Here is a 27,743-nt window from a genome sequence, read left to right on the forward strand (position 1 = left end):
GAAGAAAAATTGTGGCCATGACCATTGAACATGTAAATTGGAAAAAATTTATACGATTGTGTCTGTGTGTTTTGAGATTAGGATCATAAAGCGGACTCAGCACATAGATATTTTAAGATGTATTACCTACAGAGGTGCCTAAGGTAAATTAAATTGTGAAGGGTAGGTATGTAAGCAGTCAATTCCACGTGTAAAGTGTGGTACATAGATTGACAGCACATAATTTAACTCGGTGCTCTTGTATTTGATTTGTGGTCCAAAGTCATGAAGCTGGATCAAGAAGAAAAGAGAATTTAATTGTTACTTTGATTAGTGTAAAGTTTTAAACAGAATGTCTTGTATACATGCTGCGCTAAATTTGGAGAAAGAGTGGTTAAAGTGGTACACGTTGTACGTACATCATAAGTGAGTGATATAAATAAGTACTTCTAATAATAATCATAATATGGTCATGATTTCTCCTTTAGATGCTTTTGTCTCAAAGTCTCGTAGCTTTTACATTTATTTTATTAGAATTAGGTAAGTATTTCTGATATTCTGATTTTAGTCAAACCAGTCTAACTAAGAACCTAGCTTGATTATAGCTTTATGCCATCCAGCTAGATTTTTCAGAGGATTTTCTTTTCGGCGACCAACAGTTTGTTCTCCTCTTAAGGCTGAAACCAAACAAGACCGATGAAAAATGGCGTCATCTCCTATCGGAGTCCAAGACACACTGGCTCGCTGAGTCTAAGAAAGAACCTAAATTTTGTAAAAAGGGCAGGTAGCTAATTGCTCATAAGATAGGCTCCCTTAATTGATATTTATTGTCCGTGGTGCATATCTTTTCTTAAAGGTTATCAAACCTTTGTTTGTCACCTGTCATCCGCTTTGCAATGGAGGGAAGTCGAACCTTAATTTTGAACTCCTATGTTCTTCTGATTAATTTCGTTGCGGGTCCAATGACAGTTTAACTTTCCCTTGGGACAAACTTGACCTTCATTGGTTGGGTTTTATGGCGGTCAAGCTGTAGATCCTGGCTGCACAGGAGTTGCGGTGGGAACGAGAGGTGGAAATAGTCCCGTAAGAACTTTTCCAAAAAACCGCAAATTCTTCCCTCTTGCGCCTATTTCGAAAGTCAGAGTGATAAACTCCAAACCGGTTTTCATCAAGTAACAATCAACATAGGAAACTTTTCTCGAGTTATCTACAATTAACAGACGTTGCGAAATGTAAGAGTTATTCCAAGTCCAAAACTTTGTGATCAGTTAACGAATTAGCTGGATACAGAAAATTTCGAATATTGTTCGTTGACTTAAGAAAGTCGATTAGAATTTACATACATAAGGAGTTAATTCGTTTGCACTTACAAAAGGATAAATATACATTGTATTAATAAAGTAATATACATTTTAAAGTTAGGTATAAAGCTTTTGGCACACAGACCTGAAAGAGCATGTTGTATTAAAAAGAGTACTGACATTAAAGTTTTGGTTACAGAATTTTAATTGGACATTAACCTAATTTGGTTCTTATTAATTATTAGTGTTATAAGATGTTAATTTCGTGTGACTGGTTGGGAAAAGCGATTTTGATTAGTATGACGTCACAAAGGATATTGCAACTGAGGCGTTATATCAATGTTATTTTTCGAATTGCTCTTGATTAAAAACTTATTCTTAGATAACAGACGCAATCTATGATGAAGCTAGGGATTGTCAGAATATTTGGATCACTGACGTCAGCATTCCATTCACTAAGGCCGAGTTGCAACAACTTTAAACGTAACTATAACAATAACCGGTGCTTGTGTATGTAGTTTGACAGATTTTTCACGTTTGTTAAAGCAAGATGGTGCAACTCAGCCTAAGAAATCGAGGTCTTAAATTAATTTGATCTCACGGAAACCTATTCTATTCAAATCTGTGACAAATACTGATAATAACAACCGTCACGCTTCACCTCAGGTAGAGAGCGATCCGTCACACACAGACATTTATTAATTCCGAATATTCCCGAAAACCCGTCGTAATGCCGGGATTAGGGCGCCCGCGCAATTGCAACACTGTGCAATCCATGTTTAGAATACATTTTACTTTGGACATGCTTTTTGGTATGCACAAAATGGGCTTCAACTGGTTTCAATGTGTCACAGAAAGACAATGTGTTTCCAGTAAAACAGAGTACCGAAATAATGAAATTTAGTTTAGATCAGTAACATTAGAATGTACCTCAACCACGTACATGTAAGGTGCGCTAAATTAAAATACTTACTCTCTATCTGATACCAACTAAAACACATTTAAAAGCCACAAAATCAAGCTACAAGACCACTCATCATCATCATCATTTCAGCCACAGGACGTCCACTGCTGAACATAATATGCCTCCCCAACAAGAAGACTGCTAAAGCCCATCTCTTTTAACTTCTAGTATGAACACAGTTTTAGCTGTAGTTTTAGGCAATAAATTGCAAGTGACTTTATATGAAGGGATTTACTGTGTAATTCATCAGCATAACTGAGAAAACATTATGTTACGTAAAAACGTACCTAACAAGGTACTACAACCGACACCATTCTGAAAGGCCCACCTTTTCAGTATCAGTATCATAAATGTTCACTTTTCGCAAGTTTCAAGCTGTAGATCCTGGCTACAAAGGAATTGGAGCGGTGGGAGAGGTGGGAATAGTCCTGTTTTTCGCAAGTCTGCATCCAGCCTACAAATAAGACAGCTGTCCTGTATAAGATATGCGTGTGTACGCCATGTCAACACAAATCAAGCCCCGAAATAATTTCAGAGACGAAAACATGTTTACAGAAGATCTACGTCTCATATAAGATATGGAATTATTCTTAGTATTTATACAATTATTGGATCTAGGTAATGAAGAAGTAGTTAATGTAAGATAGTTTCTTAAATGATACGTCGCGTTGGTATCGTCACACAACCATCTAGATTTTAAGAATACCTAGGTTAGATAAATAATCTAAGTAGGTTTTATTTATTTTACGGCAAACGACTACGAAAATCAGAAAAAAACAATTTTCAGGTAATCACGGTAGGTTTTAGGTACTCGTAGGTACCAACCTGACGCCACGGCTATGCTACACATAGGTACCTAAGTAACTAACTGTAGCATCAAGTTCGTTTCAGCCAAATGACATCCACTACTGGACAAAGGCCTCCCCGAAGCATCCTAAGTAATAGTACCTAATAGGTGCTATTGCCCGACGGATTAGCAAGCTGAAGTGGCAATGGGCAGGGCACATAGTACGCGGAACTGACGGCCGATGGGGCAGCAAGGTTCTGGAATGGGAGGCCGCGTACCGGAAAACGCAGTGTGGGACGTCCACCCACAAGGTGGACCGACGACATCATAAAGGTAGCAGGGAAGCACTGGCGCAGGACGGTACCATTCGATCAACATGGAAAGCATTGCTGCCCCATCGGCCGTCGGGAGGTCTTTGTTCAGCAGTGGACGTCCTATGGCTGAAATGATGATGATGAAGATGAGGTGCTATTTTGTAAAGAAAATAGTCTGATGCTGCTGCTGTGGTTCCTTCCTGTAGATAAGATAATGTATGATTTTTTCAACAATAAATAAAATGAGACTAAACTTTTTAAAAACAGCGCAATAAATAATGCTGCGCGTTCATTCATTCCGCAAACGCAGCGTTTCCACACGATGAGGCGATGCGGCCAAATTAAGCTAGGTTCAGTAGGTTCATTTCCAAGCGGGTGCAAACTTTAACTTAGGTACTCTAAAAGACTTCCATCTACTTACGACAAGCAGTAACCCGTTTTTTTTGTATGGAGTTTGACAGACTTTTGACGTTTGATATAGTCAAAGTAATAATATGGTGCAACCCAGGTTATGTTTCCTCCGCACTTCTCAGCACCAGCCGATATTATGTTGTTCCGAGATATTTCTTATCTATTTGGGACTTGTATAATGTCCTGGAAAGGAAGAACTTACTAATGAAGAATTTGAACTTTGAATTTTGGTCTAAAGCCCGGTCGCTGAAGCACGTAGAATTTTGTCCAATGACCCCTAGTTACCCATCCTTATCGCTCGCGCGTAATTATATTGCTGTCGCGACTGTGCGACTGGCACCCGCAGTGAGTGTGCGAGCGCGATAGAAACATAATTACGCGCGAGCGATAAGGATGGGTAGCTTGTGGTCATTGGTCAAAATTCTACGTGCTCACGGACCAGACTATAGTAGTCGTGGGAAGCATCAGGTTTCGAGCAGCATATGACCGGTCGTTGTGGAAATCCTTAAACACTCCGCAAACTACAGGCTTTTCGTCGGCCGATGTTCGGTCGGCTTCGAATTTGTATGAAGAATCGATACCAAATCGATGTGCGCACCTTCATACATGTTCATTCATACTGATTAACAGCCCGACCCAACTACCGGTCGACTGAAGTTTTGTAGTCTACGGGTTTTTAGGACTTTGTCCAGCAGAGCTACTCAACCCCACCTCTACTGTGCCAGTAATGTGGGCGATGCGTGGAGCGATCCGAGCGAGCTGAGCGAGCGCGCTCGTATATCACGTGACGTCGCTACGGCTCGCGCGTCAAATGTTTTACAATTTACTCGCATTGTAATGTATGGACTTACTTGGACAATGGGGCTGGTGGATTGATAAAAATACAATCCCTAGTCTTTTTCACCTAAGATGATCCGTATGACGTTTCGAGTTTGAAAGATTTAGAGATGTCACATAACTAAACCATAGCGATTTATCTATCGATTTATTTCGAAGAGTTAGTAAAACCTACTTTTAGAGAATTATTTTGTATAGGTGTTATTTAACAAAAAATATGTTATTTTTAATTACAAATATTATTGTAACAATTTTTTATTGATAATATTCAAATTTCATGGTTCGTGTTCAAAAAAACGATTCCTAAAAAGTACTGGTTCTGTTTCTTTAAATTAAAAACTATTAATTTATTTTCAATGCGTTTATTAAAGTCAATAATCGAAAAATATAGTTGATTTTTGTGATGTTTTTAATAACTAAGTATTCACTGCACAATCGATTAATGAACCGCGGAAATAATCGATTTTATTATACAAGAAATACCCCAGCACTAAATCTATTCCGTTTCACACATTGCGTACATTAAATAAAAAATATTTTTACATCGTATTTAATTAAAATATAATCAATAGACTCAGATTTTACTATATATTTCAAGACAAGTAGTTAATTTTTTTTTATTACATTGCTAATAAAATATAGCCTGACCAGGAACATAAAAACCCTGGAATAGAGGCGCTTCAATTGCATTTGATAGTGCAACACTGAGTACAGTCGTACATGTGTTAAATTAATAGGCTAAATTTATGTATCAGGATTCAGGATTACGGGCTAATTTGATATTTTCATAAATTAACGAAAAATATTATTAAAGGTAACCTGGTTTAAATAAATTAAATGAAACCATCAATCGAGCTAGTAGGATTTATTTTATTATTCATCAATAATCAAATTCAGAACCATGGACCTATAAAAAAAGGCGGACGGAACTCGCGCTGCAACAAAACTGTGACGCAAAATTTTGGCGTTTGTCTATTGTGTGAGTGAATTTAGGGATGCCATGTTAGCCAAAACATTTTACCCATTTATTTTAAGAAAAACATAGATCGGCAGATGTTACTTGGAAATGTAGACAGAATTATTCCGTGCCATTTTAAAAGGATGAAAGGTGAATGCGGTGAGGTTGAGGCGCGAAATTTTCAATGTTCAAATTTTCTTACATTGTTTGCAAGTCAGTGTGTCAGGGTATGTACAATGTACATAATCTTGATCAAAAATGATTCACGCAGTTACAAATTACGAATCTTGTGTACATTATAATCATAAGCTTATGCATCATCAATATATTATTATTATCTTGACTTTGACTTTTTGACTTTGACTTTGACTTTGATACAACCTGACACTGACTTGCAATCAATGTAAGAAAATTTGAATTTCGCAGTTCCACATTTTTGGGAAGGATCAAATTTGCCTATGAAAATATATCCCATTAAAACACAATTATTATGATAAATTATTTTATTTCCATAGTATGCGTAATAAATAACTAAAAAGTCCTAAAATTATTATTAATTTCCCATATTTCGGGTAATTTTCCCACGTAAATAACTGAGAACACTAGTCTTTGACGTATTATTTTTTCGAGTGAATGACGTTTGATTTCAATTAATTTCAATATTTTAATGTCGGGAAATAAGTGATTGGATTATTATTTTGCCTGTGAAATGTGATTCCTTAATTTTTGTTTGTTCGAACAGAACGGTTTTTACACAATTTCGTCACACAAGACATGTCGTATTCGTGTTGTTTTTTCGCTGCTTAAATTAGTCAACTGTGTGAAGTTTGCATTCGAAGTGGTGTATCAGGGTGTGAATGTGTGCGTGCCGGCCTATACGTACAGGCAAGCTGGTGTATCCTAATGTCACAGTATTTTGTTGATGAGAATCCGTCCGACTTTTTTTATAGGTCCATGTTCAGAACTTGAATATTCAACTGCAATGTCTGCTCATGAACGCTTCAAACTCGGTACTTCTTTCCCAATTCCATAAAATTCAAAACTTAGAAAGTGACAAAAAACTTTAAAATAGGTAGTTGAAACAGACTACAGCTAATTTTCATAGTGGACTGTACTATACGATAAACATGTCAGTCAATTTGACAACCTTTGTCGGAAACATTATTCAATGAAAATATTGTCCGAACCCTTAGTATTTCTCTTCGACAAATACATTAACACATCGTGAACCACTTTTCTTTCACGACTATAAAAATATTTTAGCAATTTAATTCACAAAATCAATTGCAAACATTTAAAATAAAGTTTGTTTACACTTTGACAACAATAGACTGACATGCAAGGTGACATGTCAATGAAGTTTTCAGTTACTGTTGCCATTAAAAGAAATTAGTACCATTAGTTTTCCGCAACATGGCGAGGGTTTTTATGTTCCTGGTCAGGCTATACAAATATTTTTTCAAAAATATTCTGCATATGTAGTATGCGTAATATGGATAACCTTGAAATGTCATACGGATCATCTTATAGTTCCAAAATACTGAACTGTCCTATGCATGACATTGACAGCGGGGCGCCACCGTCAATACCGGATTGCTGGTTCCGATTTTTGGCATGTTGGAAACCATATAGTTGAACGATGGTAGTGCCCCCCTGTCATTGAGTTTGGTGGGACAGTTCAGCGTGGATCATCTATACGTGAAAAAGACTATAGTAGGTTTGTATTCTAGAATGGAAAATTCAACACTTGACTCGGTCTGCCTGTCTGTCTTGAGTGAGAAAGATGCAAAAAAAAGAAGAAATATTTTGGAGAAAATCCTTTATTATTAAAGTCCTCATAAGTCAGATATTGTGATATTGTCAGGTTAAATGCTACATAATTAATATACGAGTAGCAGGTACGAGTAGGTAAGTATGTTAAAATAATTTGAATCTTTTAGTATGCACAAATATATCATCCCCGCCTCTTTTTGATTTCACCACTGTGATTTTCATTGACTGCGCTGAAAAATAAACAGAAAAGTAAACTGTAGTGTACAAAAAGCCTTATTTTATTCATTCAAATCTCAAAATGAGCCCTTGTCAAAATGCGTACTTTATTAAATTAACTATACTACTTGGTGTACCTACGTGCCCGCGCGGCCGCGACTTTTCGAAAATGTTTGAAAAGTAGGTATTTCCTGTTTTTGCAACAACTGCTCCATTGGCTGTAGGGTGATGATACAATATAGCCTTAATCCTTCCTCGATAAATGAGCTATACAGCACAATAATAATTTTTCAAATCGGACCAGCAGTAGATCCTGAGATTAGTCTCTATAGACTAAGATAAAATACCTACTTACCACTACATTCACCCTTCGGCAGATAATTTTTCTTCCTTTCCCTCCTCAGAATCTTTTTGTTTTTCTTGTGAAACTTCATAAGGCTCTTTGATCCCAAAACTATGGACAGTTCGAAACTGTTCAGACGTCTTCTCAATTTTTTGTTACAAATTATTATCCGCTTCCATTTTTTGTAAGCAAAACTCGCATTTCTCAATGCCGTACCGTCTAAGTACCTGGAAATTAAATTTTAAAAATAAATTTTAATAATTACTAGAGTGCTGCCCAGAATCAACACATAGTGCATTTTGTTCCTCAGACCTATACTAATGTGTGAACAAAAGCGCACTGAAATCTATCCCTGGGGTTAAGAGAAAAAAAGAGTTTTGTTTTGAATTATTTACATACAAAATATCATCAATGTATAAGTTACGCATAAGATTTCGCGATTGTGGCATTAAATAACACTCGCTATGTTGAACTTAACCATACTGCATCCGTACACGTTACTTTAGTGCGATTTAGGCATTCTGTATAAACGATCTAGCGCTGTTTTAATTGTTTGGTAAGTTGACAGAAATTAATTATTTCCAAAATGAAGCAAGAAGTTTTAGTTTTTTATCCTTGCAAAAAGTTAATGTATTGGTGTATTACAATCGATTATTGAAGTTATTGTTAGCAAAAACTTCTTGCTCCATTTTGGAAATTATTAATTTCTGTCAACTAACCAAACTACTGCAACAGCGCTTGATCGCTTAAAAAGAATATCGAAGTCGTACTAAAGTAAGGTGTACGGATGCAGTATGGTTAACTTCAACATAGCGAGTGCTATTTAATGCCACAATCGCGAAATCTTATGGGTAGTACGTATACATCGATGATATTTTGTATGTAAATAATTCAAAACAAAACTCTTTTTTTCTCTTAACTCCAGGGATAGATTTCAGTGCGCTCCGGTTTACAAATTAGTATTGGCCTGAGGAATAAAATGCACTATGGTTTCATTCTGGGTAGCACTTGGTCCAACTTCCATACATGGATTGGCACTGTCCTTTAAAATACCTACCTACTTCATCGTTTTAGCCAAACGACGTCCACTACTGAAAATAGTCCTCCTCACTCAAGCAAGACCTTTTTTCCTTTTTTTCTTTATTTTATATAAAATCAAATCAGCGAGTATTAAGCATGGAGGTATTAAACACATAAGTTAGTATCTACTGTTAAATATTTTTTTCATAACAATAAAATAAAATAAGTCTACATAAAATATTGTCAAACATTCTTGACTTTTATTTGCTATAAATTCATGTTAATATATTTTATTCTGTGCGCAGCTTTTTTCATAAGACGTGACTTTCACGACGTTCCTATAATTTCATTAGACGTAAAGTATAAAATATAACACTCGCATGCAAATGAAAAAACTGAAATATACGTCGCGTTACTTATCAAGACATGAGAAACTTACGAGAATATTCTCCAAGACAACTCCAAGGGCAGGGAAGATACATTGTCACGTGAATCTGTATGAATTATATCTGCGCCGAACACAAAAATTCCTCTGTCATGCATAATGTAAACAAAAGATTTGTGATTGTGGCGGGAAACGCGGGTAATAGATTAAAAATTTGACGTTTGTTTTTTTTAGGCATAAAAGTTAGTGGTGATGTGAATGGCCAGTCAGATTAAAAAAGTTTGAGTAGTTATTTAATTTAACACTAGAAAGACAGGAGCAGTCATTTGACTGCAATTTGAATTTCAAACCTTAAGCTCTGAATAGGTGGATGTTTCTTAATAATTAAATTTTGGCAGTAATTTAATGATCTACTTACTCGTATTGTAGTATAGATACCTAGGTAACTCGTGAAAAATTTTGATGGTCTCATAATTAAAAAAAATGAAAGAATTTTGATGAAATAACAAAAACACTGTTTGTAATTTTGAATATTGTTAATCGTTATAATTTTCCTCAAATAGGTTAAACTTACAAAAATAATGGTTATATTATTAAAAGTACGATAAAAAAATACAGCAGGCTATTACAATCATTCATCATCCACTTCATTTGGATCAAAGTGGTAGATTTCCTTGACCAACTTCTGGTACTGGTCCCTTCCATTCATCAGCGTCGTGGTTCCCTTGGCTACTAGCGCCCCCTGGGAGTTTCGGAAGCAGGTCTCCACCGCTGTGAGACTGCCTGGACGAAGCACCGAAGTCTCGACCGTTATCACCTCGCCGATGCGAGCTGCTGCGATGAAACTGTCAATGAAAAGAATTTGTTAGGTAGGTATTTTTTGGTAAGAGTATGGATCCTTGGAATATTAGTGTAGGTTTGAAGTTGAAGCGACAATAGCCGAACTGTGAAGGTGTCGGACTGATTCGACCGACTCGAGATCCGAGAAACTTTGGTTCGAAGCCAGATTAATTAGCTTAGTACGAGGGACCTTATTCATTAAATTTGAACTTCTCTAATGTCTATAGATTCCAAAATTAATAATAAAAGTACGATTGTCAGAACGTGTTATATACTTATTATTACGTTGTTAATAGCTAGCAAACTACATGTAAATTAGTACTTCAATAATCAAATAACTTACTCAACATTCAAACCCATGGTCCACGCAATTTTCCCCGTAGTTCCCAGGTGTGCGAACGTTGACAAAGCATCTACACAAGCCGCAATAAAGCCTCCGTGTAAAGTGTCGCCGCCATTGCACATGCTGCGTTCCACTGTGAACGTGCTACGGCTCACTCCAGCCGTTATGGAGTTTATTTCCACCTGCAACCAATAATATTGTTTGGATTCAAAAAGCAAGTACAAAGAATAAAAATCCGACACTATAAGCCGAAAAAAATTTGTCCTACCTACCGGCCGGTTCACACATGTCTCCGTTTTACTGTTCCGTTTTATCGTGTACATTTTTTTTTCGTCGATGTATGTATTACTGTATACAGAATACTGTGTCATGTGTGAAGTCGCTCATACAACTACATACGCCATTGACGAAAAAAACGTACACGATAAAACGGAACAGTAAAACGGAGACATGATTGTGTGAACCGGCCGGTACCGGTTTGCTTTTTACAAGTTATGGTAATAAGCGCCATCTAGGTACCGGCTTTTGAACCAAGCACTATAGTAACAAGAGCTTTAGTAACGCCTTTTCGTGTAATAATAAACAATGTAGTACATCTATTACTCACTAGATGGCAGAATACAGTGTATTTCCACTAGAAAATTCTTATCCGAAGTTCCAGTTTATGGTATAGTAGATGACCCACGCTAAACTGTCCCACCAAACTCAATGACACGCTACCATCGTTCAACTATATGGTTTCCATCCAACATAGCAAAAATCGGAACCAGCGATCCGGTATTGACGGTGGCGCCCCGTTGTCAATGTCATGGATAGGACAGTTCAGTATTTTGGAACTATAAGTCCGATAGGGCCCGATGAAAACACTCCCGTAATAAATAAATAGCATACAACTACTTGCGCAAGTAACTTACCTGCTTTAAAATAACGCTGGTGTCAAATTGATTTGGTTTGAATTTCGTATACAATTCTAATGCCTTTATTAAACGAGACCCACGAGAAGCCATGTTTCTTGATATTAAAGCTATTCTGTTATCTCCTACGTTGTTTTTATACCCACCACTATCCAGCCGTTCAAAAATGACTGTACCTATAGCATTGTAATGCGTATTTAAATGGTATGTAATGATGACAATAATGGCAATTTATTGTTTTATCCGTTTGCTAAGCCTTGTCTACCGGTCTGTACATACAACTTGAAAATAAGTCCTCCGTCATCGCTTCATAAAATCAATATTCAATATTCACTGCCCACTGGAGTAAATCCAAACAGCATGAATTACGATTTAACTCGTATTTATTTAATAAAATAAACAATTTAGTGACCGCTGAAAGTACATTGTATACTTAATTTACATTACATTTTCATAAATGATACAAATAAAATCGATGTTATAAAAATACAATTGAATATTTTTAATGTCAATGTATCACTTCACTAGTCCACTCGTTTTACTAATCGATTATAATTTTTTTAACTAGCAACATCTAACAAATCAACAAGCGGGTTTTGCTTGTGTCGGTTTGTTCGCAGGATTATCGGAAAATAAATATTTCTCATGTTATTTGTGTTCCGGTATAATTACTCTTATTAGACCACAGTATTAGGTTTTATGTGTAGTCATTAGAGCTCTTATTGTTTAGATATGTGTATTATTATGCCAAATTACGAGTGACAGATGTTTTCGGATTAGAGCGCCACTTTTCGACTGAGTTTTTAGATAATTTTATTTGAAACATGGAAGATATAAATAAAACTAACGCTGAGATGGAGTGCAGTGTTTCTGAACCAGGTATGTTTATTCATTTTCACGTTTATCTTAAACGATATCGTGATAACATTTTGACGTTCATTTACATTACCCGACCAAATGAAGGAGTAGCTCATGTAATCGCGAAATTGTACACTACTTTAGCGATCCACAGGTTTTCTGCATGCTCTTATTCAAATGTTTCAACAAAATTTATGTTGCAATTAAATTGTTTACCTGAAAACATGCTTAGAACATCAATAAATAACGTTTTTTACTTCTGGTCTATAAGAATAAGATGGGTATTCGTAGGACATCATAACATGGTTAGATTATAAATCAAACATCAATAACATTTTTCGGTCACAAAATACGATAATCAAGGGATGTAGGTAGTTGAATATACTGAAACTTAATTATGAGGATTATTACGTAAGATAAATTGTATTTTCATAACTTGACCCCGTGTTTTGAACATTCTAATGAGTTGTAATGACGAAGCTTGTTGTTATTGTAAACAATTTGAACCTTATTGTGTAAGCTGTAAAGTTCACATTTTGGCGACATTTTAGGTTAGAATCCTTAAGTAGAACCTTTTCAAATCAGAAAAATTAAACATAATTTTAACCGACTGCGCCAGAAGGAGGGTTATGTTTTTGTAAAATAAAATTGATGCTAATCTAACTGATACTGTTTGAACCAACACATTCTTTTACAGTTTTCCATGATTATAAACAGACCTATTTTATTCATAAAACTAGCTTTCCGCCCGCGGCTTCGCCCGCGTGGAATTTTGTCTGTCACAGAAAAACTTTATCGCGCGCGTCCCTGTTTCAAAAACCGGGATAAAAACTATCCTATGTTCTTTCCCGGGACTCAAACTATCTCTATGCCAAATTTCATCAAAATCGGTTGCGAGGTTTAAGCGGGAAAGCGTAACAGACAGACAGACAGACAGACAGAGTTACTTTCGCATTTATAATATTAGTTGGGATTAGTTGGGATATGCTTATTTTGATATTGAATGATAAGTTAACTAAGGTTAAGTACTACATAATTAATAGACTGTTTATTCTACTAATGAACTCTTAACTAGGAAATTAATATTTCTTTACCGATAACTTTAGTCAATACATATTTGCTAGTGCTAAAATTATAATTACTGGAACCGTAAAAGAAGCTCGGTGTATCGGTTAACTTATAGGTACCTCTTACCTCCCAATACTGGTTTTGTAGATCTGATTCCGGTCATAGAAAAGACATGTCCTAACATGTTACTCAGTAGCGATCGTTCCAACTAGAACTTTATGTTCTTAGACTTAAAGTTGCAATTTAAAAAAATATACTTTACGTATAGCCTTGACTATGAAACATTGAACTATTTTCATTATTTAATAGGTTTATCTAAATTCACTCTGTAGTAAGCATTAAGATTATTAGGATTGTTTTACATTCTTTTGATCTGTGTATTTAGTTTGTGTATTAGTAGTTTTAATTTTTGACTCTAGTGTAGCTCTTTTTTTGCTAATGATTACTTATGCAGAAATAATCATAATATTTATAATTTCTTCATGTAATTTGTGGAAAATTTTAGGTAGCTAACATTTTAATTTGATTATCTACAGTTTATTTATTTATTTATTGACAAAGATCTAAGATTTTTAATCATCAAAATTTAAGTGTCTGTGTCCAAAACATACAGGGTGATGTAAAACTTGACCTAGAAATGGACTAAAACACTCACCCTGTATAAATAGTAAACACAGTGTAATAGTCATAATTTTATGATTAACCATACAATTCATCATCATCAGCTCCAAAAACATCACCGCCTGAGGAATCCACCCCCACGAAGGATGTGTTGAAGGTCACACAACCGCAGTGCAGCCCCGACTATGACCTGCTAGACGAAGCGGAGATGGATGTCAACTCCGGTCAAAGTGACGAGGTATGGACAAAGTAGTTTAATGAATTGGAAAGTCATATTAAAATATCAAGCTCGGGGATTATCTTTCACAATCATTAATTGATTAACTATTGATTTCTTATTGTTTCAATTTAATTGTTTGTAAATTAGCATGGAGAGTAAAAATCTATCAATGACAAAACAATGAACTGTATGAAACTGCAAAAATAAAAAGTTATTTAAAGTTAGCGACATTTAATAGGTACAGTAATAAATAAGACTGAGGGTAGAAGATAACTCAGTGGTTTATAAAATAGAAACATTTTCACTTTTGATGATGTTGAAAACTACTAAAATATTTTTATTACATTATAAGCTAAAGAAACATGTTTTTAGGCATCGAATGACGCGAATGCTGCCAGAGCCGCGTCGGCACAAAAGAGTGAAGGTAAATTAATTTCATTATAGTCAGAATTAATTGTTTTTAAATTATAAGAAAACTAAAAAAAACTATACATTTGCAGCTTCAGCCAAAAGAAAATTAAGTGGCGAACCAACCGACAGCAGTGCGAAAATTCAGAAACTTGACCATGTTGAGCCTGATTCCACGCAAACCCTGGACGACGAAGTCTCGGAGATAATCGGAGCTTCCAAACGCTTTGACACCCTTGACGACCCCGTACCATCCGTCTCTAGAGTCCGCACTCCAGCACGATCTAGTCCCCGTAGGCTTGCCAAACGAAGCAACAGCGCAGATTTAGATAAACTTAAAACACCAAAGACTCCCAAAAGTCGACCCGCCAGCGCAGACATTACCAAATCCCGCAAAACACCGCGTAAAGTACAACTAGATAAACTAAAACCTGACCCCATTGCCGAGGAAGATGTCGCTAGCACTTCCAAATCCAGACCAAGCGTAGAGTTCGTGGCTGAAATAGAACCCCCAAAAGTTACAGAAATCAATACCGAAAACTCTGACCTCAATGACTCGCAAGATTTCCAACTTGTCTTGTCACCATCGCCTGTAGAGGATGTTGAAGAAGAGAAAACAGAAGAAAAAACTAAAGAACCTAATTATAGCAGTGACCCAGTGGTAGTCAAAGATCGGAAGGAGATTCTCGACCCAGGGAAGATTCACGAAACTCGAAGCGAAGGCTACACCTTTTCCGATCAAAACAGCAACCTATCCCAACCGCTACCGAAGGACTTCAAAGAGAAAGCTACCGATCAAGAGAGCACTGACAGCATTGGTTCTTTGATCTTAGAGAGTCCAGACCACATTCCGACCGTGGCTTCAAAGTTGATCTCAAAACTTTCCAATGGAGACTCATCCACTCCTACCGAATCGTCAGCTCAAGGAAAACATGGATTGCCAGAAAACAGCGACAGTACTCCTGATATGATCAAATTGAACGGCAGCAAATCGAAACGAAAGAACGAATCTTTCAAAAACAGCAACTCAACAACGCCATCTACTATTTCTCCGTTACAAAACGGCCACTCATTGCCGGCCAGTACTCCTCAGATTCCAGTGTTCGACATTCACGTAAGCCATAATGAGGACTGCGAGTTCTTATCGCTGTATGTCGTGAGAATTGACAACGATCTCAGCATGGACATGTACAAGGAGTACCAAAGAGTTTCCAAAAGGTTCACAATGGATGGATATCAAGCTGATGTGTCAGCCACCAACTCTACCTCTAGCGTCACCAGCGGAGCCATGATCTCTCTGCCGAACAGGGCTTCGTTTTCTTCAACCATCAGCTCCTTATCCACATTGAGTAGTCGAACGAGCGACGGCAATTTCCTAGTGCCACAAGCCCCTCGTAAATCAGTCACGAACCCATCTACAACGGTTAAAGGGTATGATGCGTTGTTGAAGAAATTGCAAGAGATATTCTCACATGTTCGGGATACGTCAGACGAGGCAAACAGGTCAATTTCCGATGACAAGGTCTCAGTGGGCATTCAGACTGCACTGTCCAGTGACTCCACCTTAAGCAATGGCAATGCCAGCCCGGAAGAAGTAGGGAAATGCGATAAGGCAACTCCGAAGAGTTCGCTCAAGAAATCCCGAGTGCGAGGTCGACGGCATATTGCTACTAAGACCAAGCGGGCTCTGTTGCCGACGCAGCTTGAGGAGCCAGAGTTTATGCACGGTATGAATTCTCCAGAAATGGTGCCAAGTAACGGGGAGAATGGGAAGGATTCGTCGATGAAATCTCCTAAGGAAGAAAAGCCGTTGTCGACTTTGGTGGCGACGCCTAAGTCTGTGAGCAAGCTGAAGCAAAAACGGCGGCCGACGTCGCCTAGGCCGGTGACCCCGGTGGAGAAGGTTGTGGTCAAACCGGAGTATCCTGGTTTCGCGCCCGATACAGTCGTGCTGGCCAAATGGGTGGACAAGCGTTACTATTCGGGGAAAGTGCAGGAGATCACTGAGCCGAATAAGTACTTGATCAAATTCGATGATGGGCAGAGCAAGATTCTACTGGACGACTTCATAATCTTCGGGGATATGAAGACGTTGCCTTTGCAAGGACAGTCTGTGTATGCGATGGTAGATGAGGAGCAGAATTATGAACCTGGTCTGGTTTTGGGCGTGGAGGAAAACGATAGCGGCACTGTTACATACAAATGCACGACTGATGGGTAAGTTATTATGTTAATAATAGACGATTGATGTCATGACGTGCATGTTTTGTATTACATACTACACAATAGACTCTTCAATAAGAAACTTCATTGGAAAGAAACACGTCCGCTTTTTTACCTTGAAGTTTATTAACATTATTAGGTGAATAAATAAGATAAACATATCCATTCTCATATAAAAAACTTTGTGTCTAGTTTTCATTCAGAATCATATTATTTCTTAAATAAAATTGAATTTATTGCTTTTTATAAAAGTCGTCAGGAAACTTCTGAAAAACATAAATGGGTGGAACATAAATCTGATTTTAATTCTATCCAAACAGGGATACTCTAGTCATGGTGACAGCTAGTGAGCTGTACCTAACGGAAGACCAAGCGCGGTCCCTGAAGGAGTCTGTTGCGCGGTCTCACTCGCCGTCTACCCCGTCTACGCCTCGCAACAGGCGACATAACAGGGAGCTGGACTTGGATAACATTATACAGGTAAGACTTTTAGTAACTCAAGATATAGTTAAGGTCCGGGAGTTGTACCTTGCGGGAAACCAGGCTTTTAGTAGCATAAGATATAGTTAAGGTTCGCGAGTGGTCCCTTGCGGAAGACCAAGCGCGGTCGCTGAAGGAGTCTGTCGCGAGGTCTCACTCGCCTTCTACTCCGTCTACGCCTCGCAACAGGCGACATAACAGGGAGCTGGACTTGGACAACATTATACAGGTAAGGCTTTTAGGAACTCAAGATATAGTTAAGGTCTGGGAGTTGTACCTTGCGGGAAACCAGGCTTTTAGTAGCATAAGATATAGTTAAGGTTCGCGAGTGGTCCCTTGTGGAAGACCAAGCGCGGTCGCTGAAGGAGTCTGTCGCGCGGTCTCATTCCCCATCTACCCCGTCTACGCCTCGCAACAGGCGACATAACAGGGAGCTGGACTTGGACAATATTATACAGGTAAGAAGTTATAGTTAAGGTATAGTAAAGGTCCGCAATTTGTACCTTGAGGGAGTCCAGGCTTTTAGTAGCATAAGATATAGTTTACGTCCGTGAGTGGTCCCTTGCGGAAGACCAAGCGCGGTCGCTGAAGGAGTCTGTCGCGCGGTCTCATTCGCCTTCTACCCCGTCTACGCCTCACAACAGGCGACATAATAGGGAGCTGGACTTGGATAACATTATACAGGTAAGGCTTTTAGTAACTCAAGATATAGTTAAGGTCCGGGAGTTGTACCTTGCGGGAAACCAGTCTTTTAGTAGCGTAAGATATAGTTAAGGTTCGCGAGTGGTCCCTTGTGGAAGACCAAGCGCGGTCGCTGAAGGAGTCTGTCGCGCGGTCTCACTCGCCGTCTACCCCGTCTACGCCTCGCAACAGGCGACATAACAGGGAGCTAGACTTGGACAATATTATACAGGTAAGGAGTTATAGTTAAGGTATAGTAAAGGTCCGCAATTTGTACCTTGAGGGAGTCCAGACTTTTAGTAGCGTAATATGTAGTTAAGGTCTGCGAGTGGTCCCTTGCAGGAAACCACACACGGTCGTAAAGATTCCGTGCGATCTCAATCTCCATCAGCTTTGTCTACGCCTCATAACAGAAGACACAAGTTGGACTTGGACAATATTATAAAGGCTTTTGGAAGCTCAAGATAATACACAGTTTACTTTCATAGATAGATACATTATAGGTCCGAAAGTTGTACCTTATGGGAGCACAGTTTGCTAGTTTCTTCTCTCCGTGTGCTCGGCAACACATAGTAGAAGACAACAGTGAGGACCTACATATTATACAGGTAAGGGCTCTCGCTTTTTGTAGCGATGCAGTCGCGCTGCTGTAGCGCGTTGGTAGCGCTTTTAGTAGCTCAAGATGTTATAGTAAAGGTCCACGAATTATACCTTGCAGAACACCTTGCGATCTCTTTAGATAAAAACGAGATTTCCCATCTCTCGTTTCAAAAATCCGCGATCAACAAGACGTTTTATCATAACAAAACATAACAGCCAATGTCAAGGCAACAAGATAATGACCTAAATAACTATGCGATAGTGCGACACGGCATTGGCATTGAGTGCTTCCTGTCGTGATGTTGATAATAACGTCTCGTAGTAAACGATGTTTTGAGTGGAGCAGGTTGCATGTATTATGAAATGACACTCAAATTTAGATTTAAATTCAAAATACAGAGAACAGAAAGTACAGAGAATGAAGGATGGATGAATTTCAATATTTGACCCTTCACAAGCTATCAGTCGTTCGTTCGTTTCACCCGAATGACGTCCACTGCTGGACAAAGGCCTCCCCCAAGATTTTCCACAAAGACCGGTCCCGCGCCGCCCGCATCCAGACACCTCCCGCGACCTTCACCAGATCGTCGGTCCATGTAGTGGGAGGCCTGCCTACTCTACGTCTTCCGGCTCGTGGTCGCCACTCTAGAACTTTTCTGCCCCAGCGGCCATCAGCTCTGCGAGCTATGTGCTCCGCCCAGCTATCATTATTTGCTCTTTATTGTAGGCTAGCGGCCGCCCGTGACTTCGTACGCGTAGATCTCGTCTTACCCCCTTAGGGGTGGAATTTTGTAATGCCTACGACATATCATCTACCTGCATGCCAAATTTCAACCCGATCCGTCCAGTGATTTGGGATGTGCGTTGATAGATCACTATGTCACAACTGTCAACTGCCTGAATCCATTTATCGAAATTGAAGCCAGCCATGGTTGTGGATTTGATTCCTGCTGGCGGCAAATGTTAGCACTTTTTCCTGGAGTTATCAATAAAATAATAATATCTTTCAGATGTAATAAAACTATTTGTTTTCACAGGGTCCTCGCAGTGCCAGGAATCGAGACAAGGGTGTGTCCAGCGCTAAGAAACGGGTGGCTTCGCCAAAGAGTCCTAAAGCTTCTACCTCAGGTAGGGAAAGCAATAGTTACAGAAAAACACTTTAATTTTGAAAAAAGCTTACATTATTTAAATTCTAATCAATTTTAGTTCATACTGAAAACCATCACATCATCGCGCATCGTTAAGTCACATTAAGATTACTGATTAAGAATGATAAAACAGTATAAAACTTGATTCATTCTGTAGGATTCAATATGTTCGGTCATTCAAAGGTCAGACATGGCTCCCAGTCAAGCTTCCAGATTTAGTATGAGAGTGAAATTTTAAAAGTATTTCACTGAGCAGGTAATTAACAACGCTCATTATGTATAGGATACTATCTAAGGTGGTACATACCTGCCCATTAAGTGCCTATTCACTCTTATATTAGACTAGCTTTTGCCCGCGGCTTCACCCGCGTGAAATTTAGTTTGTCACATATCGTCATAAATTATAGCCTTGTTATTCTGGGTTATAAACAATAGTACAATGCCGGAAATTGGCGTCTTTTTTTTTCGCGCGGCCATCGACCAAACCATGTTTTTTGGATACAAAATAGTTGGTTTATTACACTATTTTGTAATCAAAAAACATGGTTTGGTCGATGGCCGCGCGAAAAAAAAAGACGCCACCTTCCATACAAAATCTGGCATTGCCATTTCAACAAAATCCGTTCAGTAGTTTTTGCGTGAAAGAGCAACAAACATCCACACAAACTTTCGCATTTATAATATTAGTAGGATAAGTATAGTGCATCACGACACCAATATCCTTTTATGATTTATTGCCAAGCGCATCCTTATTTACTTACTATTGTCATCAACCCACAGGCGTGAAGAGTCAAGCCAAAAGCACGCCGGTCAGTCGCAAGCGTCTAGCCAGCGAGAGCAGTGAGATAAGCGAAAGTAGCAACTCTGCACCGCCTGTAAGGCTTGAGGAGGTCGCTGGTGTTGAACCTGAAGTGCAACGCACGCCACGGAAGATTGACGGGGTCAAAGGTCAGTTATAGACGTCTAGCAAGCGAGAGCAGTGAGATTAGCGAAAGCAGCAACTCGGCACCGCCTGTGAGGCTTGAAGAGGTCGCTGGCGTCGAACCTGAGGTGCAACGCACTCCAAGGAAGATTGACGGGGTCAAAGGTCAGTCATACACGCAGTCAGAGGTCAGTTATAGATGTTTAGCCAGATAGAGCAGTGAGATAAGCGAGAGCAGCAACTGTGCACCGCCTGTGAGGCTTGAGGAGGTCGCTGGTGTTGAACCTGAGGTACAACGCACTTCAAGGAAGATTGACGGGGTCAAAGGTCAGTCATACATGAGGTCAGAGATCAGTTATACATAGGTCAGCAAACCTCTTGTACCTAAGCGCGAGCAGTGAAATGTGGAAGAATGTAGGGGTCTACATTCCTACAAGAATGCAAAGTTCCGGTAACTTAGCAAAATTTTTTGTCTATCTTGGAAGATGATAGTTGCCTAGGAGGATAAAAATACCAAGTGGTCCCAATCTCAAACTTGCGATCCTTTCATCGAACATTTTCTTCTTTGAATCAACAAGATGCATAAGCATTAGACACATCAAGTTCTCTCACTTATAAAATACTCCTTTATCTTTTATCCACCTGTGGATTAATCAATATTACTTCCTTACAGCCGGGCCCGGCTTCATAAAAGGAGCAGCCAAACAGAACATCGGCAAGAAGAACTCAAAACTGACCAAGTTCGAGAACGACGAAGACACGATCTCCCAACTCGGCCCGATCCCGGCGGGCGACAACAAAATGTTCGCCGGACTACACTTCTTGCTGACGTGCACTGATACGCCTAGACGGACGAGGGAGAAGGTAAATATGATTAATCTTTCAAGAGTAGTATTTTAGTGTAACAAATAACTAAGTGACTCTTAGGAAAAAGGGGTAAAGACAATTTTAATAGATAATTTTATGATCTACTATTATTTCTTATCTATTTTTATGATAAGTTTACTACTTGGCCAAAAAATGCAAAAAACTTGGTACTTCAAAACTTTTTTTTAAATGACGGATCGTCGGGGACTTTTGACATTTCATTTAGGATGGTGTTCTCAACATTCACACAAATTTTCAGCTCTATGTGAATTATTATAATCTGGACTGTCTAACTTGGTCGGGCTAAAAGAGTAACCATAGAGTTACAAGTGCAATAGTGACGTGTGCATATAAGAGCTCTTAAACATAATCGACACGAACACTTCGTATCTTAGAAACTCACGGTGCAGTCCTTCGTCTAAGTTGCAAACATTTTTCGACAATTAAAGATGACAAACGACATTGAGGTTGATCATTTTATATTTGACGTCGACGTTGACAACACATCATGATACAATGCTGAGTCGTGGCACGAGGCGATATCACATTGGATTTATGTGTAAGACCGTTATGAAGAAAACACTTTTTTGACTCTTCGGATCATCGAATCTCAGAAACGCTGACTCTTAGGAGAAAATGTATAGACAATTTTCATAGATAATTGTATGGTCTTAAACCTTATTGTCATACATATTTTTGTGATAAAACTTACAGTTTGGCTGAAAATCTCAAAAACCCGTATTTTTTAAGTTTGACCTTGAATTTTTTTTAGCACATGTCGGATCGAGGGGGCTTTTCACAGTTAATTCATAATGGTGCTCCGAACATTCGTACAAATTTTCAGCTGTATGCGAATTATTGCAGGGTTCATGTCTAATTTGACTGGACTAATAGCAAATGTTTTATTTTGCCAAATATTATATCCCAAATAATTTGTTTGGTCAAATTGACACTTCACATACTTACCCACCGTTACTCACAAATCAAAGCATAAGGCACATGATCATGGCATTCACAAGAATTTTATGTAAAAAAATAGTATGGTCGCAGAAAGTAGGTATTGCAGAAAATAGTAGGTTAGATTTTTAATCTTTCTCCTCATTTCTTCCCAAGTTATTTACTATTATTTATTTAATTCCCAGAGCCAAAGCCACTACTCATCGGAGGAGGACGGCGAGACGGCGGGCGCCAGCGCCAGCGCCGAAGACGTGGTGTTCTGCGCGCGGCCCTTCCACAAGGAGCGCCTCAAGGAGCAGCTGGAGGCCGGCGGCGGCGTCGTCTACAGGTACTTTCGTCATTTCAACCAAATTCACGACATCCACTGCTGAACAAAGACCGGTTCCTGCGCTGCCCGCATCCAAACCTGGTGCTTTTTGCGACCATTAGGCCTCAGCTTCGATTTAAGCGGGCAGCGGGGCGGGAGCGGCGGCGGCGCGGGAGCGGGGCGGGCAACGCAGACCCGTTCTCGAAACCAGCGGGCAGCTCGCGCGGCGGTTTAGCGGCGAAGTGCTGTGTTCGGGGTTGTGTTGTCGAGATATTTGTTTTTATTCGCAAACGAAATGTCTTAACAACGGCGACAATTTTATTTTGATTCAAATTTATTCCTAACGCTCGATTTATTGTGGGCAAAAGAAGGAGTGCGCTGCCCGCTCGATGCCCGCTCCCGCGCCGCTGCCCGCTCGTTGCCCGCTCCCGCCCCGCTGCCGCGCCGCTGTTTTCGAGAACCGGTCTATTTGATTTTACGCATAAGATCCTGCCGCTCCCGCGCCGCCGCCGCTCCCGCCCCGCTGCCCGCTAAACTCGAGGCTAAGGCCTTAGAGCTAACACTATTCCGGCCTATAGCCGCCACTCCAGTTACAGTCACACTTAGTGTATGACATAGATTTATTATACTAGCTATGATATGGTATATGTAGCTATTACAGATACCTTAATATGTAATAGGAGCAAATTTTCTAGATCAAACTTAAACTGTAAATGATTTGGCATGCTATGTACAGACGACAGCACATCAAGGTAAGTAAACACTGTGGCATCTTATGTAGTTGTGAAAAGAGCGATTTTGGTATAAAAATGTATAGTCAGATGTGCTGTTGACTGTACTTGTAAAAGAAGCGAATTCACAGTCAATATTATTTCATAAGATCTTAAAATCCTCACTTTTCTCCTCAGCCACTTCGACGATGTGCCAAAGAACAAGTACTCCGTCTGCAAGCTCATCTCACCTCGTCCTTGCCTCACCGCCAAGTACATCCAGTGCCTCGCGGCTGACATTCGAGCAGTGACCCACGGGTGGGTCATCGAGAGCTGCATCAAGAACCAACTGGTGGACGTCGAGGCGTATCTGCTCCCGGCTGGGTGGTCCTTGCAGAAGCAGCAGCATATTGATTGGGTGAGTGGATCAGATACAAGTATATTTAGTGTCTCGCGGTGACCCACGGGTGGGTCATCGAGAGCTGCATCAAGAACCAACGGACGTGGAGGCTTAGCCATTTATTATTGATCCCGGCTGGGTGGTCCTTGCAGAAGCAGCAGCATATTGATTGGGTGAGTAGAAATCAATACAAGTACGTCTAGTGTCTAGTAGGTGACATTCGTGCTGTGACCCACGAGTGGGTCATCGAGAGCTGCATCAAGAATCAACTGGTTGACGTGGAGGCGTATCTACTCCCAGCTGGGTGGTCCTTGCAGAAGCAGCAGCATATTGATTGGGTGAGTCAATCAAATACGTCTAGTGTCTGGTTGCAGTCATACGTGTGGTGACCCAAGGTGACCCACGGGTGGGTCATCGAGAGCTGCATCAAGAACCAACTGGTGGACGTCGAGGCGTATCTGCTCCCGGCTGGGTGGTCCTTGCAGAAGCAGCAGCATATTGATTGGGTGAGTGGAACATTTACAAGTGTATTTAGTGTCTCGCAGGTGAAATACGTGATGTGACCCATTTTTGTTGACATGTTGAATTGACTAATGTCATAAATAGAATTGGCATAATTTTCACTGAAAAGGATCAACAATAAATGAGTAATAATTCGTTTATTAAAATTATACAAAGCTAATAAAATTGCTCTCAATTCCAGGCGCCGTCATCAGGCAAGCGCAACACGTCTTTCTTCAAGGACAAGCTCATAGTGCTGTGCAGCGACAACGACAGCACATTCCTCAAATTCTGGGACCGAGTGTGCACCCTTGCGGGAGCCAACACGCGAGTGGTCAACGAAGACGATCTCAACATGGCCGGAGCCCTGGCCCTGGTCACCGAGTGGGATTGCCCGCATGAAGTCCAGAACAAAGCCAACCAAGACAATATCCCACTCGTCTCCACACACTGGGTCATCCAATGCCTGGTCGAAGCCAAGGTATTGGACCCCAACGGTCATGCCAACTTCTCATTTGCATTTACGGAGCAAGAATGATCCTGGGACTTCAGAAAATACCTCATAATACGTGAATTTTGACACTTAGAGGTAGCGCAGTGACGCATAGTGTTAAGTGCAGTGTTAAAGTGGAAGTGTAGTTATAAGTGATTTGGAAGCTGGGTTGAACTGGTCTGGTGTGTAGGTAATAAATAAGATTGTAGCTAGTGTGAAAATTGGCAACTATAGTCAAATGTTTGAGAGAGACTGTGATTAAGGGACTGCTGAAAATGGAAAGTTAGAAAATAAATCACAAATAAATTACAATTAACAAGTACATACTATTACTATCCGTGTATAAACGTAATGATTCATCTCTGTTTTCCAATATTTTCATAGATGTACTTTCTATTTGTAATGTCACTTGTGATTCTCATTGTGATCTCCAAACTTAATGTATTACTGCAAAAAGTCCATTTAATATGTTAATCCTACATAAAACTAGTAATTTGGCATAAAATGTTGAAGAAATACAATAGAAGTATATGGATTGTTAGATCAATGGTTCAACCCTAGTAAAATTTGAAAATCATGAAAGACGTTTCGTCACTAATATAAAATTAATATTATTGACTATGTACCTGATACAACAGGTCCATTCTAAATGATCTGCAGGTATACTTATATCGTAGCTAAGTTATAATAAGTACAGTGTGAATTTTCCCAATGATCTATTCTTATATACTCTTAGTGTAAAGTTGTGCGAGCAACAAATCTTGTATCAAAGAATTTGTCGATGTTTAGGGTAAGCTATAATGAGTATTACAGCTTGATTCATGTTAACTATAATATAAAAAACTTGACGAGAATGCAATGAAACGTGGCTAAATGTAGTGTTTACGAAAGTTGGATATAATTAAAGTATTTAACATCTAATGTTTAATCTTACTATTCCTACGGGGACTTTATATAGTCATTTATAAGCCCGATTATTTAGTGGGTATTGAGTACTATAAGTTGTCTTTATATGACCTGGTACATTTGATGTTGCTTATGTGGGATGTACCTATGTTTCAGTGTACGAAGATACTAGTAAATGATGAAGTCTTCGTCAAGGTGACAGTTGTATTCAAATATTAAGTGTATATTCTTAGGTAGTCTATACAGAGGCGATTTAATGAAATCTTGTATTACTTAAAACTTAATATCAGATGCAGACTAACTTTTACTATGGAACAAAATCCACAGTTATGCTAAAAAAAACATTTACAAGATTTGAAACTTGATAAATATTGATGTTACTTTCATAATTCAAGTTTTGATGATTAATAGCTGAAGATTAAGGACATACAAGATTTAATATTTTATCCTATGTGTTAATATTTAAGGAAAATTGCTAATTAAAGGTAGCGTAATACCTTTTTGTGTGCATTTAGGTAATAGATGCAATTAGTTGTAAGAAGAAAAAGGTGATTTGCCTTGATAATGTAAGATAAAATGAGGGTGAGATGTGTGATTACACATATTGTTTTAAAATTCCGGAGGATCTACTAAAATGTGGAAACCTCATCGAGCAATGTACAATTGACATCAGTACATCTTTCTATGTGAAAAGAATTGATGAATCAGATTTGTGCGACTTGAATAAGTCTGAATAAAACTTAATATAAGATTCTAGCTTAACATATTATTGTGTGTAATAATTGGTGAGTAAACTTGGTCTCATTTATACATAATCTAGTGGTATTCTATTTTTTGGCAATATTCTTAAGTTCTTGACAGTTTTATTTGTTGAAATTAATTTTCTTGTGCTTGTTATAAACAAAGCCTATTTTCAACAATAATTTATATTATGTGAACATAGATTTATTGAAGGATTTTTGAAAGGACACAGTAACTATTTACCTATAACTAAATGTAGACTTTAAATATCCTTCGATAAATGTATGTTGTATTGCTAAAAGATGCTTAGTGATATTTTGACTTCGTGATATGTTTGGATAGTATTTTTTTATTTGCTCTGTAATTTCAATCATGTATGACATTTTTATTTTTATTTTCTTGTAGGTGGAAGCAGTAGGTATTTTTACTTTATTGACTTCACGTCGCAAATTAGCTTAAGGCCGGGTAGCAGAGAAAATGGCGAAAATGAGGTTTTCATTTTTCATTTTTGAGGTACTAAACAGTAAAATTAAAGGCTAAGATTTTTATTGGGCATAGTTGAGGATATTTTCTAGGGCTATTAACGGATGGAAACACGATTTGATGAAGTTGACTCGATAGAATAAATTCCCAAAGTTACCTCTATTCGTTTTCTATTTATGGTTTTATTTTTAAAATAAGCGATTTGAGATTCTAAATCTTTTACTAAACTAAAGTTCAGAAATAACTTGAGGGCTTTTAACGGATGAAATTTTTATATTGCGTCTTATTTAGTTACTATGTTAAAAAATGTGGAAAAAATCGTCCATGACGGCTTGGACAATCTCAATCAGTCGCGCGGTGGCGCTTACGGAGGACGGACGCGTGTCAGTTTTTTGGCCGTGACAGTTCGCGATTTGTCAATATTTTTGACAATGATGACTTTGATGAGTCACAGTATAATAATATCAGTGTTACTGGAGAAAGCTTAAATTTTTGATAATTAAAAATTATCAATTTTGTCTACCTATTGAAATTTAAATCGTTCGCATCCTTTTAAACGAAGACTCTACTCATGATACATAGTACATTCCTCAAATATGAGACAAAACCAATGAGTTAAAATTACATTTTAATAGTACCTACATACAATCGTCTTACACTCTTTAGAAGAGCACACTGACACAAATAAATAATAAAAAATACTATCTAAGGTCTGTAGCTAAAGGTCTAAGCTGTAAGATAGAAGAATCTTCTAGCCAAAAAGA

The 27,743-nt window shown here is 38.6% G+C and overlaps 2 protein-coding genes and 1 long non-coding RNA gene across 3 annotated transcripts; 1 reads left to right on the top strand and 2 right to left on the bottom strand.

Moving 5' to 3' along the window:
* Nucleotides 1-7,381: 7,381 nt before the first annotated feature.
* Nucleotides 7,382-9,463, bottom strand: LOC135079098 (uncharacterized). The gene is made up of 3 exons (XR_010258734.1): nt 9,343-9,463; nt 7,896-8,110; nt 7,382-7,554 (listed from the first exon to the last, which is right to left on the bottom strand). It is a non-coding gene; the product is annotated as an uncharacterized LOC135079098 (long non-coding RNA).
* Nucleotides 9,464-9,834: 371 nt separating this feature from the next.
* On the bottom strand, nt 9,835-11,581 carry LOC135079099 (uncharacterized). Its single transcript, XM_063973697.1, has 3 exons — nt 11,386-11,581; nt 10,472-10,653; nt 9,835-10,133 (listed from the first exon to the last, which is right to left on the bottom strand). Exons 1-3 carry the CDS (start codon nt 11,476-11,478, stop codon nt 9,920-9,922), a joined length of 489 nt encoding a protein of 162 aa, XP_063829767.1. The 5' UTR covers nt 11,479-11,581; the 3' UTR covers nt 9,835-9,919.
* A 388-nt stretch (nt 11,582-11,969) lies between these two features.
* On the top strand, nt 11,970-26,442 carry LOC135079516 (uncharacterized). Its single transcript, XM_063974172.1, has 15 exons — nt 11,970-12,264; nt 14,037-14,170; nt 14,525-14,576; nt 14,653-16,777; nt 17,104-17,263; nt 17,364-17,492; nt 17,593-17,721; nt 19,582-19,672; nt 20,473-20,640; nt 21,288-21,478; nt 22,624-22,766; nt 23,654-23,873; nt 24,059-24,193; nt 24,251-24,361; nt 24,559-26,442. The coding sequence occupies exons 1-15, from the start codon at nt 12,210-12,212 to the stop codon at nt 24,892-24,894; spliced, it is 4,179 nt and encodes a 1,392-aa protein (XP_063830242.1). The 5' UTR covers nt 11,970-12,209; the 3' UTR covers nt 24,895-26,442.
* Nucleotides 26,443-27,743: the final 1,301 nt, after the last annotated feature.

The sequence above is a fragment of the Ostrinia nubilalis genome, chromosome 16, assembly GCF_963855985.1.
Source record: "Ostrinia nubilalis chromosome 16, ilOstNubi1.1, whole genome shotgun sequence".
Classification (NCBI taxonomy): domain Eukaryota; kingdom Metazoa; phylum Arthropoda; class Insecta; order Lepidoptera; family Crambidae; genus Ostrinia; species Ostrinia nubilalis.

Bases quoted from the DNA above. Each gene is read 5' to 3' on its own strand.
- LOC135079099 (XM_063973697.1), bottom strand. From the start codon at position 11,478: ATGGCTTCTCGTGGGTCTCGTTTAATAAAGGCATTAGAATTGTATACG. The intron at 10,654-11,385 runs GTAAGTTACTTG...TATTGGTTGCAG, and splicing joins CCAGCGTTATTTTAAAGCAG to GTGGAAATAAACTCCATAAC. The intron at 10,134-10,471 runs GTAAGTTATTTG...TTTCATTGACAG, and splicing joins ACCATGGGTTTGAATGTTGA to TTTCATCGCAGCAGCTCGCA.
- LOC135079516 (XM_063974172.1), top strand. From the start codon at position 12,210: ATGGAAGATATAAATAAAACTAACGCTGAGATGGAGTGCAGTGTTTCT. The intron at 19,673-20,472 runs GTAGGGAAAGCA...ATCAACCCACAG, and splicing joins TCCTAAAGCTTCTACCTCAG to GCGTGAAGAGTCAAGCCAAA. The intron at 23,874-24,058 runs GTGAGTGGATCA...AAGTACGTCTAG, and splicing joins AGCAGCAGCATATTGATTGG to TGTCTAGTAGGTGACATTCG.